Here is a 15103-nt window from a genome sequence, read left to right on the forward strand (position 1 = left end):
CTCTATTTGCATATGTTTGTGTGTGATTGCATGTGTGTTTATCACTCTGTTCAGTCTGTGTACTTAATCCAGAGATCATCCCCTATTCATCCTCTCATCCTCCTCACTTACAGCCCTAATCCTGTCATCCCTCACTCTTTTTTTTTTCAGCCCGGTCCTTTATCCATTTATCTCCCTATCCTGTTATCTCTTGCTCACATCCACTGGCCCTCTGTCCCTGCTCCCCCCACCACAATTCCAGTCCAGCTCCTCTTGTCCCTCCCCCCTCCAGCACCACTTATCTTTCCCTCTCTCCATCCCTCTGGACCCAGTTCTAGCCAGCCTCAGCAGATGTCTGAATGCTTGGCATCAGGGCTTTTTTTCCGCAGAGTTCAGTCCCTCCCATATGAAAATGCAACTCAAGGAACTGCACTCTCATCTCTGCAAATTAAGCGTCTACTAACAATGCAGTGTTGGAAAGCGACGGAACTGAGCCAGAGGAAAAAGGCGCAATGCAGTGAAATAAAGATTCATGTTCAGGTTGAGCTTTAAGGTGCTGGAACTGGGGCCGGCCCTCCATCAGTTTTAAGATCCTTCCATCCGTCTGACGAAGACAACTGCAGCAGAGAGATGGTGATCTAGGAGCCTACCCACGCAGCTAGCTACCTTGCTGTCTACCGGCTGGCCTACCTACCACTGCTTTTTTGGAGCTGACAGGCTGCCACGCAATAAATAAATCATCAAAAAAAAAGCTGCAATGCAGTGGGGGTCGCTTTCCTGTTCTGTACTCTCAGGCAGCCAGTGTGTGGATAGAAGACAGCATCTTCCTTCCTTCCCTGTCTCTGGTCTCTCTCCAGGGGCTTGAAGAGACAGCAACAGCAGCTTTCTGACTCCATCCAGAGACAGGGTTAGATGGCTACATGCAAGGATGGATGCTTTGATGGATAGGAGGGATTGAGGCTGAAAGGGAGGGAAAGTTTTAAAAGAGGGGCGGGAACAAGAGGAAGCAGGGGGAGCAGCAGGACGCGTAACGCAAGTGTGTGAATGACAGACGCAGAGCAAAGAGAAGAGAGAGGAGGAGAGAAAAGACTCAGGCTGGCAGGAGGAGAGAGACTAAAAGGCCCAAGGGGGATCAGAGCGACTGGGCCGCGGAGACGGAGAAAAGAGTGGTTGAGAGTGACAGGCGGACGAGGCTAGCGTGCTGGAGAACTAGAAGAAGCGACGCCAGCGAAGGGAAAGGGGGGACTGAACGAGGGAGAATTTGAACGTGTGAGACAGACGTGGACTGAAGCCATCATCAGCTCATGGTCCTAGAGCGCAGACACAGGGGAGGAGGGATAGGAGGAGAACGAGAGACACAGAGGGAAGGAGAGGGGAGAAGGAACGGGATACTGGAGAGCTGGTCAGCTGTTGTTCCTCTAGATCAGACAATGATGGGGCTGTACTACCCAGCTATGCTCCCGGTAAGTTCACTTCATCACTAGAGCTTCTTTTATTAAACAAGCAAAGCACCGATTATTTTTCATAAGTTTAGTTAGGCTTCATTGAGCAGTAATTGGTGTGCTGTTTATGGTATAGCCGGTGCCTCTGCTGTGTCTTGGCCCAGGTGAGGCCTTTGACAGATAGTTGGCAGAGTTTCAGACCAACAGCAGGGCTTGTCCCTGCAGCTCTTGCTCCTTTCACTTTTTTAATGCTCTGCACCCATTTATCTGTGATTGTTTTGAAGATAATCATCTTTGCTTTTTCATTTTAGATCATTTTGTTGTTTTCACCAGAGCAGAGACGTTTACAGTGCAGAACAAAAATGTTATCATATGCAAATACTTTACAGCATGAATTGCAATGCAGTTGATGTGCAAGGCTGGTCTTAACATATGGTGGGCGTATCTGTGCTACTTTAGCTGAGAGACAGCCCGAGGATGAGAGCTACTCTTTGGCTCTGTTCTAGCATGTCCTGCTCTCTGGTTGTGGGTTCCATTGGGCCTAAGGGTTGGTGTTGGGATTTTTTTTTTTTTTGTTTTGTTTTTTTGGAGGGGGGTGTGGAGATAGCAAAGAGGAGAGCGCACACATACACGAGGTAGAGACTGCTGCAGAGACCGCCTGTGTTGACATGCACGTTTACACTTGCAAGCTCCCTGTCATGCTGACTGCACACAGTGTCACGTTATATTTCATACGTATGCGTGTGTCATGTCATGTGCACGGAGGATGGAGGGGATGGCTTTGTCAAGCGATTCAACGTTGTCATCCAAGCTGTCCATGCGGTTTAAACTTCATCTGTCCCTTGGATTGAGGGAGACAGGTGCCAAGGCGCAGTTGTTTCTGGGCAAGCTTGTGTGCGTACACACAAATGCACACATGAACATAACTTCTTAAGTAACTTCTTCATTGTATATTCACAGAATAAATGTGAACAGCTTTAACTGGAGTTGTCACAGCAGTTTTTTTTACAGTAAGGATTCATGTGTTGAATGTTTTTTGTTATTTGGTTCATCAAATTTAGCAAACTTCATATTTACTTGAACAGCTCTGAGACTGAGAGGACACATTCTGTTATAAAGCTACAGGTCTTATTGTTTTATATAACACACATGCATTTATAGTCACTAGGAGTGGCCTATACTATATCTCTATGCACATATGCACATATGATGTAATGCTGGTAATATTTTGATCATAATTCTCTTCCCTTTCAGACTTCCTAAATACCAAAATTTTCTCTGTCCTGTATTTTCTCTTCAGCACTCCTCCCTCTACTAGAACAAGGAGCTGTAAGCTAAACACATTACTTGTTTTTAGAGGGAATGACACCAAATGGGGGATAAGGGTAGTAGCGAGGAGGGTGTGAGGCCAAGGGTAGCGGGGCAGTTCCATGTGGGAATTCACTGTGAAGGTGACACTCAACCAGTCACATCTCACCTCTGTAAAATTTATGGCACTGCGCTCTATTTTGGCTGACACATCTCTATAGAATATTGTGGATAAGCGTAACTTGGTGTTAAGAAGTAAATGCAGGTCTCTCTGTGTGTCATTTAATAATTTGCAACGCTGCTGTGCCGATGGTGCTAAATTCCAAATCTGCTAAACCCAAGCACATTGATTTTTTTTTCTGTTTTCTCTAAGAACTATGATCAACGGATGTGAACGCTTTTATTTTATATTGAACATTTAGTTGTAAAGAATAATGACAATAAACAACTTTAAAAAATTTTTCAAAGCTGCTCCAAACTGCAGGACTTCTCTCTCGAAATAGAAATTCAGAAAAGAAACACGAGTGTTACAACTTTTAGGTCCAGTGCAACCCTTCAAAACAGGGGCGTCACCCTCATTTTAATTTAGGAGCCACATTGATCTCAAATATGCAGGACCAGTGAAGCAATAGCATTATAACCTATAAATAATAAAAATGATAAACATTCCCTTTTGTTTTCTTGTAGAAAAAAAATACAAGTACATTATCAATAAGTTTACATTTTTGTCTTTTTAGAAAACATATGAAAAGCAACCTAAAATTGCCTATTTAATATTTTGCCTTATTTTATCATTTACACATGCATTAAATCTTATAGATCACAATGCATCTATAAAATCACTAAACATTTAATCAGAGGTATCTGGAACTGACAAATACAGTATTTCATATTATGATTAGAGTAACTTTTCAAAAGGTAGGAGTTTTTTAAATGTACATACATGTACATTTCCGCATGTGTTGTAATCCTTGTAAATGTTTTTTATTTAAACAAACAGAACAAAAAAATGCAACCTCACATGGATAAATTAGGAACTGCAGTTACTTTTATTTAACGGTTATAGTGTATACGGTGTCCTTTATGTTGTAATGTCTTTTTATGTCATTTTCATATTTACCAGATTCATTCCCGAGGTTCAGATTGGACCCTCTGGTGGGCCAGTTGTGGCCCCCTGGGCCGTATGTTTGACACCTCTGCTGTAAACATTGACAAGTTATTTTTCTTAAAAAAAAAAAAAAAAAGATCTCTGTTCTTTCTTTTGCCACATTTCCATCCAGTCTAAATATCGTTTTTTTTTATCCTATAGGTATTACAAGTGGCACGGTTTGTCAGGGTCAAAAACTTTAAGACAAAATAGAAGTGTGTCAACGAATATATGAAAGCAACTCATGTAAACATGTAAACATACACTTCTATACCAACAAGGCTGGTGTGTTTTAGCTGAAGCTACTGTTATGCTGCTCATGGTAACGAGCAACACCGTCTAACAAAACCGAATAAGAAAAGTTAGCTTTAGGCTCATTTAGGCAGCACTGTTGACTTACTTGTCGAGGAGAAAGCTTCAACTTAAGCATCCCTTTAAAAACCTTTCTCCGTCTTCAGCTCCTTTTACCTGGGGAAGACTAGCCTAGCACAATGTTGATCCTCCTTTTTGTATCGTCTGGTTTCGCTGCCTTTAAAGTCCCCTTTTTCGCTTTCTTGGTGACGATGAAAACGGCTCCCATGCTGCTGCTGCTGCATAGGCATGGTTCTGCATTTCGTGAATGCAGATTTTCCAACTTGCCAGGTTAGTAAGCCGCTCTCGTTTATCTTCTCCCACATTTCAGTGTGAGCTGGCTCACAGGAAAAAACGCATAGTTGGTGCTATTTGGCGATTTCTGGTTCCTTGCCATAGTTTCAAGATGGCAGACAGTCATGGCGCTTCCCTTCCATGGTGCTTACCTGTCACATGTATGAACAAATCCAAAATTCTTCTCTAATGAGAATGTGGGCATGTGTCATATTATAGGCAGAGGACATAATACACCAATGATAACACATATATATGATGCAGGCATCGATTTTGGCCAGTTAACAACAGAACATGTTACATAATGTCCAATTAAAAATCGTACTACTCTGATAACCAGTCAGTCAGTCAGTCAGTACATCTGTATACTTAGCCGAGCTGTATGTGGATACAGCTCTGTGCAGTCTGTCTTCACCTGCTGGCTAGTGAAAGCTAGCTTTCCACCTGTCTGCAGATATCAGGCTGCCGTAAACAGATAGCAGATGAAATATGGAACATCTGGATGTCTGTCTTGGTACTGACTGTCTATTAGCATCTGAGCTTGTCTTTTCAAAATATGTTTGATGGTAATGACAGCCTTGCAACTTACCCAACTGTGTTGGAGTTTAGTGCCAGCTGCTTTAGGAGCTTAAAGCTTTTTTTTTTCTTTTTACTTCCCGCCGTAATGCACATTTCAGTGCACAGCAGCTTAGTCGGGCATTTAATTAGCAACACTTAATGCGGAGCCAAATAATGCTCCACGCTGGACAGAGTCACAGAACGGCTCAGACCCTGTCTCAGTGGAGGTGGACAGTCAGGATGCTTGGCCCCATAAGAGCCAATCAAGAGAATGGCGTCTTTTTAATTGTCTAGAGCAAGGATCACCAATTCTGGACTTGTTAGGTTAAGGTCCCGCAAGTTTTGGCTGTTTCCCTGCTTGCAACACACCTGATTCGAATGAAATGGCTCCTCTCCTAGAGTTTTTTTTTTTTTTTTTTTTTGGTCAAACTCTACACAAGCCTCATGATGACTCATTAATTTGAGACAGGTGTGTTGCAGCAGGGAAACATCCAAAACCTGCAGGACGCTGGACCACGAGCTCCTGTGTTACTGAATCTCTGGTCTAGTTGGTACTTTTGCATTTCCACATGTTTTAGTGTTAATATTTGCTGCATGTATAATATTGCCACCAATACACTCAAACTACCAGTTTACAGAAATACAAGTACTTAGTTTAATCAAGTAATTGCATACTTGGGCTTGTTAGATTAATAGTATTTGTTTGTGTTTTTCCCCTCTTCAATTCGAATGTGAGGGATAATAATGACTTTCTGTCTCACAAAAACAGGAACACGAAGCCTGTTGCCACCAAGTCCTCAGCACTGGTGGCCTAATGCACCGTGTAAAACTACTCCACCTCAGGGTTAACTGCTTTCCCACTGTCTATAAAGCTACAATGATATAGTCCGACACTAATACTGCTCTAACTGCTATTTGCCTCGGGCTCTGAGGCTGTATGCAGTAGGACGAGGTGTGAAAGCACTCCACATGTCACCTCATGGTGCACATACATGCACAAAGAGAGGCAGATTGCAAACGATGTAAAACACAGATGTGGTGCAGTAGAGCCCTAAATGTATGCACTCCTGCATCTCCTAGGTTACCTACTCCTGCAGAGCAACGCTGTGCCTCTGCACGCTGCCTCAGCTCACACTGCAGCAGTAACTCTGCGCTGGTGGGTTGTTTTATTCCAAATCCTTCTGACAGAGTGCAAACAACCCATCTTGCAGCAGCTAATCAGAAGTAATAGCGTAGTATTTTATTTAACTGCAGGGAGCAGCAGAGCATAAACACATTAAAACTTTTCATTTCTTCACTCGTTTGATTTGCAGATTTTCATTCATATCAATTTACATATTTCAAATGTTAGTCAGTGATGAGAAAGAAGCCTGAATGATTCTATTATGTAGTGATGTTCTAGAAATAATTATTATTTATCAAACAGTCACATACCTAAAGAGGACGTCAGACTTAAATATTTAGACAAAGTTAGCCTTTTTTGTTTTTGGCATCATGTAGAATAATCCTGTTTTAGCTTCACTTGTATTTTTTCAGTTAGGATTATAAACTTGAACATTGGAAATTCCACTTGTTCGTTCATATAATTTAATTTAATATACAGCTAGGTAACTGTTTTAATGCACATCTCTTCCAACCTGCCTCTGGCAACGTTGGAGTCTCTGAGTTTCTTCTTTACCAAGATATTAACAGATTTATGTTGATAAATACAAAACAATGCCTGAAAATTGTTCTCAAAAGATGGATTTCTTTGATTTTCTTTTTTATATATCTGAAGTGTACAATTAAATTGAAGATCACCAAATCCATTAAGTGGCAATGTTTAGAGCTGGAGTGGATAAGATGTCGCTCTCTCTCTCTCTCAATACACACACACACACATATATATATATATATATATATATATATATATATATATATATATATATATATATACACACACAAACATATATGAAATTTCTTTCTTTTTTTTTTTAAATTAAGCACCGGTGGTACAGGGCATGTACATAGACACAGTGGACGACACTTTACATTTGTTAGCTATGGATGATTTTATTATTTATTAATTCATTCTTCAGAAATTAATGGAAAAAAAAAACATTTAATTTATCACAGTACAAGTTCTTTTTAATTAAATGCATCAAATGATCCCATTTTATAGGAATGATCAAACAAATTTTAATCAAACCAATCCTTTATTTTTTTTTTCTAATTTGGTCTAATAAAACACAAGCAAGAAAATATTTGATTACAAGAAGGTTGTCAATGATACAACCTGGTAATTGGCTTATCAGTGCATCTCTAATGATGCTGTACGCTTTCACATCTACTGAAACCAGAGAAACATTTGCAACCTTTCGAGTGGAGCTATTAAATTACCATTGTTTTTGTTTTTTAATGATTTATTGTCTGCATTGTTATTTTGTGTGTTGTATTTGTGGGGAAAAGGGGAAAATCAACATCTGAACAGTGCAGAGGTTTTTATTTTTAGGACACGTTGCCTTAAGTGAGCGCGCAAGTTCAAGCAAGGGCTGCCGGTGTGATTATGATAATGATACTGACGGTGATGATGATCAGAGCTGTCAATAACCGACAGGCTGCATGTCACAGATCTCAGCGGGGCCACAGAGTTACTGACACTGACACAACGTTGGGTTTTTTGCACTTTTGAGCTGGCAGTACAGAAATTCAGAGATTAGTCATGTATGTATGATGTATGTAGGAGTCCTATGGGGTCGTCATGAAGCTGTCATAAGGTGTTATGCTCAAGTTGAGGTTGACTAAATGAGACTTGCATAACCTCAGATTTGTTTTGACCATGCATACTTGTGGTAGCCCTTTCTGTGGATGCTGTTAGGTTTGCACACACACGACCCGGTCCTCCAGGCGAACACTGCAGTGAAAACAATGGAGCTGTGGTGCCTCGCTGTTGTCCGTATGCAAGCATAAAGTCTGAGGCAAGTCAGCTTGGCTCACCGTGTGCCAGTGAACCATTGCTGCACCTAAAATGATGGCCTTTTTCGACTGGCCAAGAGTCAGGAAGGACAGACAGGAGCCTCTACACAGACACAACCATATAAGGAGATGGGCTGTGGTCTGTAATTTGATGGACATCACAGTGTAGAAGAAGCTTTGAGTGACTTGAAGGATGAGTGCTGGTGGTTTTAAAAGGGGGGGAAAAAAATCGCCCTCTGGCTTTCATCAAGCGTGGCAGGCGAGGATGAAGAGAGGGGGAAGGGGAAAAGAGTAGAAAGGGGGGAGAGATAAATGCAAGCACTACTTACTGGAACCACAGGGAAAGAGATGGATTGCAGAGCGAAAGGAATCTGTAAGTACAGTAGCGAATTTGTGTCTGCAGCCAGACAAGTTTTCAGACAGCAGATAGTTCCTGTAGACAAATTGTCATGAATTTGTGTGATTGATGAGCTTCAGCAGCATCACCACGTGGCTGTACGCTCCAGAGGCTGAAGTTGGCACGCTGACAGGCGCTCTCTTAAAAGGCTTGACGCGAAAAGGCCTCTCCTCCCCCCTCATCCTCTCTGTGTATGGAAAAACATATGGTGTCACAGGTAACTCAGCTGCTGTGTATTTCTGTATGCATGCATGAATTCAGAGCATCTTCCAGATGACGCTTTCTTTTATTTGTAATAACCGGTGGCTAGAAAAAAACAGCTCGGTCGAGCTAATACTCAGAGTGCTTTTCATGTCGTTTTTATGAAGCTCTGCCTGTTTAAATCATAGCTCTCAATGTCAAAATTTAGTCTGGAAAGTTTGCCTTAAGACCAGATTTAACTGAAATGGAGCACCTCATTATTTCCTACGGTCTCACTTCTCTTCCCCCCCCCCCACCCTCCTTTTATTTTTCCGTCATTTCTTCTTTCCTTTCTCCCCCTCTCTGACTATATGATGTTGCCATTTAGGGGAGTGCAGCTCCTTAGTCAGCAGGTCAGGAATGTCTGTGCTGACTTCTAAGTGTGCACGGTCTAAATCCATTGACAACTTTCATCCCTCTCCCGTGGTTATCAGTCTATCATTTTATTTAGTAATCTTCTTTTGTTTGTTGTCTCTAAATGTCTACAACAGCTTTAATATTACAACACCTTGGTAGGTTTTTTTCTCTATTTTTTTCCGACATGAGTAATTGTAAAGGAACATTGCGTAATAGCACAGATGGTCCAGGTTTTCAGAAACCATCAAACACAGAATAAACAAAGTTGTAACTTGGGTTTAATAAACCACAAGCTGCTTCTCTGGTGTCCTAAATCAGTCTCAGAAAAATACCAGCTCATCATTGCTTATAAGTAGCATCTGTTTTAATGTGATGGATTAGTATCTCTGTGCTCGTCTGTGTGCTCATGTTCAGCCTTGAACTCCTTTCTCATTTGCAACTGTATTTCATTCACTTGTTTCAGTTTGCCCCACAAGTTGAGTGTGTACAGTTTGTGTGACTCAGCCTTGAGTTGGGATGTGCCTGCAGGACACACCCTTTAGTGGCTTAACACAGGCTACTGCATGTTTATAAGCCCACATGTCTTAACCAGTGCACACAGATTAGAGTTTATTGGTGTATTATCTCTTTGAACAGGCTTTTGATGCTCTCTCTTTAACTCTTGTCACCAGGTGACAAGACTGCTGCTTATACTAACTCCCTTGACATGCATTCAGTGAGATTCCCAGATTTTGTTTTTCTCATCCTATTTTGGGATTCTGCAGTCTTCTCCTATCTGTCGGGCTCAGGACCCAGAGTCTATCTGTGCTGCAGATGGGCCTCTTAACCTGCCCATTTACAGCGAGTGTGCACATCAATGCAGAAGACTGGTCAGCTGTCCGGCTATAGGATTAGAGAAAGGGAGCAAGTCTGCTTGCTTTGCGGCATCTTAGTTACTTTGTCTAATTAAAAAGGCTGTCTGGAGACAGCGTGTCTCTAGGCGTCACCCAGCTCAGACATGGCCCATAGCAGAAAGCAAACCAGTGGTTAATGGTTTCTATTAGGGATGAGCAAGTATAGACAAAAAAATATATATATTTTTCTGCCCTTAGAATTGTAATATTATATGATAAATCATCATTTAGCTTTAACCCAGCATCAAAACTTCATTGTTTGTTTCTCTCCTACTATTAAATTCAAATCACACTGTGTGTTGTTACAGCTGCAGACCAGACAGTGTGTGTAGCAGGCATGCATTTTGACTTTTAACTACTCTGGTACAAGTCATTACACTGAAATATGCAAACAATGAATAAATAAAAAAATAATTAAAAAGAAAAGCTGTAGACACCTTCTTCACGCCAGCGAGTAACCTGATTAGACCCATAAGTAATAGAAGAACTGGACCAATGATAATGCTTTATTTGGTTTTGTTTGCACCTGCTTGTAAAATAATATCAATACAAAAAAAAAAAAAACAGTTCAGCAGGACCTTTTCATTAAGCTCTCTTTACCTTGATGCTTCCTTTGCTCCTCTTCCTCCCTGCTGCCGGTTGGTTTGTGAGGAATCTTTGAAGTCTTGTGCAAACTAAAATGAGAGGAAACCTGAGATGCTGATTTAAAACTGTATTGGCTAGTTTCCCTCTTCTGAGAATCTTCTAAAAAAGGATCAAAATCAAACCCTGCAGTAATGACACAAGCTGGCGAAGACATCCTTACCAAAACACAAAAAATGAACAAATAAATCAAATAAAACATGGCTGCATGCACTGCAGAGATTCTTGGGTTGATTCATCTTCGTCCTGACGCCACCTCACCACCCCTGCAATACAGGGTCTGCACTAATGATATTAATGAGTATCATGATAGAATAGGAGTTTTTGTAAGTGTGTGAATGAGAAGACTTACATCTCTATGTAGAGATGAAGCTAGACGCCACTACAGAAGTGCAGACCTTTTATCTACAGCATCTACAGAGGGCTTAGAGATCTATCTTTGGATGCTGGTAATTATTGAGGCTTAAAAAAGGTCCAACCCAGCTCCTATCAAAGGTAAGAGAAGAATAAAATGATTGAGTGAATACCAAAAGTTAATACTACTAAAAATAGAGCACAAAGTCTTAATGAATAGTTTGACAGCTCTGGCATGAGTCACATACTCAGTAACCCAGTCTCTAACTAACACCTGTGACTGGTTTTGGTGGGCTGTGTTTGGCATTTGCAGTCTTAAAGGGTTTTTTTTTTTTTTATCTTCAGTCTTCAGGAAGCACAAGTTGAATTTGGATCCAGGGTAATAATAAATTGACCAGCTACCAGAACTATACCGTACACCATGTCTGTTTTAGGCCACTCTCATGAGCTGTTTTCAGCTTAAGGTGGTACTGATGGACTTATTAAAGCCTTTCTTATTTACATTTTTAATCTTTCTCGTAGCAAACAATGAAATACCAAATAAAGCCCAATAAGAGCATATTAAAACTGCACTATTGTCTAATTAAGTTCAGTTTACACCGGTCATATTTATATGTAATCCTGAAATCAACACGCAGACCTAAATGTAGATTTAAAGTGCAACTCGCTGCAGTGTCATGGAGTGAATCTGCTGCCACACTGAGCAGGGAGGTGGGGAGAAAAGTACGCTCATGGGGCAATGCTGTCGATTTTTCTGTGGAAACCTGCCAACGTTTGTCTCTAAAGTTGCTAGATTTATCACTGGAGCTTATGTAACACAACATCAAACTGTATTGAATGAAACCATATTTTCACATCCTCAGTCTAGTTAGATTTTTCATCCCTTCTACTCTTTCCACCTCCTATATGTCGTGCACCTTTGCTTTTCTTTTACTCTTTTTTTTTTTTCCCAACTTACTCCAAGATGCCCTTGAGTGTGTCAAGTAATTGAAGCAAGCAATAGTGCAGAGTCACCACATACACAAGCACACAAGAAGAAAGGCTGCTATAAAGAATCTGTAGACGATCCAGCTGGTGATACAGATGTAACACTGCAGATAAGAAAAAAAGACCTGAGGCATTGAGCGTATTTTGTTTTCTTTAAAGCAACCTAAAAATGCAGAAATGAGTTTTCACACAATGCAGCCGTAGCTGTAAACGCATCATGGTAATAAACTCCCACACGTCCATCCATCCCAAAAGCATCTTAGTATCACAAACTGTGTATCAAATTTTGTGACTCTTAATAATAGATGTGTTTGCTGTAAATATTTCATGGTCGGCTGACTGAAAACACATGCCTGTCAGAGATATGGAGGTAGAGCGAGGAGGGGGGTGGGGTTAATATGCAGGGAATTGGGGAGTGACTAAGCGAGAGAGTGAAATTTGATAGTAGGAGTTTTGACCCCCTCCCATTGGAGCTGCATTACGATGCCGCACAAGACTCACTGAGAATATATATATATGCTCATTTACATCTGACTCTTCTTTCCTAACCCCCCTTCCTCCTCCCCTCTCCTCCCCATCCTCCCTCCCACAGGGCTCTCAGGATTCGACCGGAGGACAGGAGGGTTTGGTGGCCCCACCCTTTACAGCTTTCCCTCCTCCACCTCCTCCTCAAAACGGCCTACCGGGAACAGAGTTTGGCCCAGGGGCCATGTTTGGTGCTGGGGGCCAAGGTACAGCAGAGGTAGGGGCTGGCGTTAATGAAGCCACAGCTACAACCAACAACAACAATGTAAGCACTTTGTGTTTAGTACACCTTTGTTAGTAGTTGATGTTTTTGGGATAAATAGTTCCTCACTGCTCTTTTTATGGCCGTGTTAGGCACTCAGCAGTTTGTATTTTACATTTTATAGAAAATGAAATAACTTTATTAGCTGATTTGCCATTAATGCCAAAATTTTTGCATGAAGTGCCTTAATAATGTGATGCAGATCCCCTCCTCTCAAGCAGACTTATAATAACAGCCACTATTTCTTATTTTTATAGCCAAAAGATCTGCACTTGAGTAACTATTCCCAACAGCTGCAGCTTTGTTGTATGATTTGTAGCATGCTAACAGCTAATTACACTAATGTGGTGAAAACAGTTTAGGTTACACTTGATAAACAACAATATGTCTGCATGGAACTCCTGAGCATATCAACATGCTGACATTAGCAAATAGCTCAAAGATGTGGTTCTTCACAAAACCTCACGTTTGGGACTTAAAGATCAAAACTTTGGCCATGCACACAGTTTCAGTCTGTCCAGCTGCGTATATGTGCCACGTTACGTTTCATTTGCACTGCACACACTCAAAGTGAACTCAGCATTTTGCAGGAACTGCACTGTAGAAACTTTTCAACAAAATTTTTCTCATATACTTAAATTTGGTTTAAGTTTTGCTGCTTAAATGAACAGAAATCAAGAATATCTTGAATCCAGAAAGAAAAAAATCTTAAAAGATAAACCTTTGTTTACCTTTATTCCACTTGTTTTACCTTCCTTTCCTGAACAATCAAAACAGATAAAAGCAGAAGAGACGTCTCAGGGTGAGGCGGGCGTACAGTGCGGTGCAGGAGGGACAGGAGCTGGAGGCTCTGCAGGAGACTCCGCAGAGGCCAAAGGGACCCCCAAACGCCTCCACGTCTCAAACATCCCCTTCCGCTTTCGGGACCCGGACCTCAGGCAGATGTTTGGGGTAAGAATCCTGGAATGTTGAGGGGCCTCATTTTTCCTTAGCTGGATCAATAAATCAGTCTAGACAGCCTTGGGTGCTCCACAGAGGGGTTGCCTCTACATGGGTGGGGTGTAGTGGCTGACAAGAGTTAAACAAGCACAAAGAAAATACACTCATGGGGGTCTTGTTATTGCTTGAAGGGCCAACTGGCTATGTGTGTCAGTGTGTTAGCATGAGTGACAAAGTGGAAAGAAAAATGGAACAAAGCAGAGTGTAATTCTTAGTAATAAAAAAAACACACACCATGTTAGGACTGTTAGTTGTCTTTTGTGTAATAGTGACCCCTTGTGTTCAGTAGCTGTAATACCAATGAGATTCCTAAGGGCTTTAAATGTGAATTACTCACTTATTTACTGATATTTAATTAGTTTCTCCTTCTTTTGCAGCAATTTGGGAAGATTCTTGATGTAGAGATTATTTTCAATGAAAGGGGTTCAAAGGTAAGTGCCCAACAACCATCTAAATCTGAAATAACATTGAACGGCTCGTTTTAATGTGGCATCAGCACATTATGTGACTTTATATGACTTTTCCTGAAAGTACAGTTGGTGCTGAAAAACAACTGTATGTCCAGAGATTAATTGTCTTCCCTCAGCAAACCCCCTCACAATGCCCTCCTCACTCTTCATCCACCCTCTTTAACCTCTGCTGTGTACCGTAGGGTTTTGGCTTTGTGACATTTGAAAACAGCGCAGACGCAGAGAAAGCCAGAGAAAAGCTCCACGGCACGCTGGTGGAAGGTCGTAAGATAGAGGTAATTTTCCTTTCTCCCGTTCTTCTGTCTTCTCTCTGTGCTCCCATCATAATTCTGCTTGATCACTGACTGCCAGCTAGCTCCCATCCTCCCTTACGTGATATGCTCTGATGCAGCCCACTGGTATCCCACTCCCCCGGTCTTTTGCAATATGTTTCTCTTTTTAATCCAGAGACTTATTTCCTGATTTTGTGTAATGGTTTTTGTTTTTGTGGTGGGAATGATGGAGCGGGGTGCAAGAACACAAGATTAAAGCATGCTTGTTATTTTTCCTCTGCAGCATTGTTTTCACATTAACCTATTGTCTCACCTATTATTTATTTTTGTTTTTTTCCACTGATGCACAACTCGTAGCCACACTGATGTTACAACTTCTCATGCAACAACTGGAATGATGTTTGTGTAGCTGGCACCGGCGGGCACGAGAGGAACGCAGTGAAAGGATGATGCATGGCAGATTGCTGTCAGTTGCTCTTATTTTCTTCCCTAGTGTGGAAATCCCTTTGTGCCCCCTCCTACCCCACCCCCTCGCTGCCCTCCCCGGTGCTGTGGCTGTGCGGTTGTGACAGCTAATGGCTCCTGGTGCAGCAGTAGCATGCTGGGAATCACAGCAGTACTGACGCATGCTCACTTTATGGAAGTCTAGTTCTTTCCAATGAACCGTTGAG

General features: G+C 41.5%; 1 protein-coding gene across 6 annotated transcripts in view; it reads left to right on the forward strand.

Moving 5' to 3' along the window:
* LOC121649356 (RNA binding protein fox-1 homolog 2-like) overlaps positions 1-15103 on the forward strand; it is a 53428-nt gene that overhangs the window by 15210 nt on the left and 23115 nt on the right. For 4 of the 6 annotated variants that reach the window (XR_006012102.1, XM_042000140.1, XM_042000130.1 and 1 more), the window contains exons 3-6: positions 12497-12694; positions 13469-13642; positions 14068-14121; positions 14343-14435. Coding sequence is in view for 5 of the 6 variants with exons in the window: in XM_042000140.1 (XP_041856074.1) it covers positions 12497-12694; positions 13469-13642; positions 14068-14121; positions 14343-14435 (519 nt within the window). In the remaining variant the exon portion in view is untranslated. Of the gene's footprint in view, positions 1-977; positions 1443-12496; positions 12695-13468; positions 13643-14067; positions 14122-14342; positions 14436-15103 lie in introns of those variants that run through there. The other 2 variants (XM_042000160.1, XM_042000150.1) reach the window with 2 other exon arrangements.

This window comes from Melanotaenia boesemani, chromosome 2, assembly GCF_017639745.1.
Source record: "Melanotaenia boesemani isolate fMelBoe1 chromosome 2, fMelBoe1.pri, whole genome shotgun sequence".
Taxonomy (NCBI): domain Eukaryota; kingdom Metazoa; phylum Chordata; class Actinopteri; order Atheriniformes; family Melanotaeniidae; genus Melanotaenia; species Melanotaenia boesemani.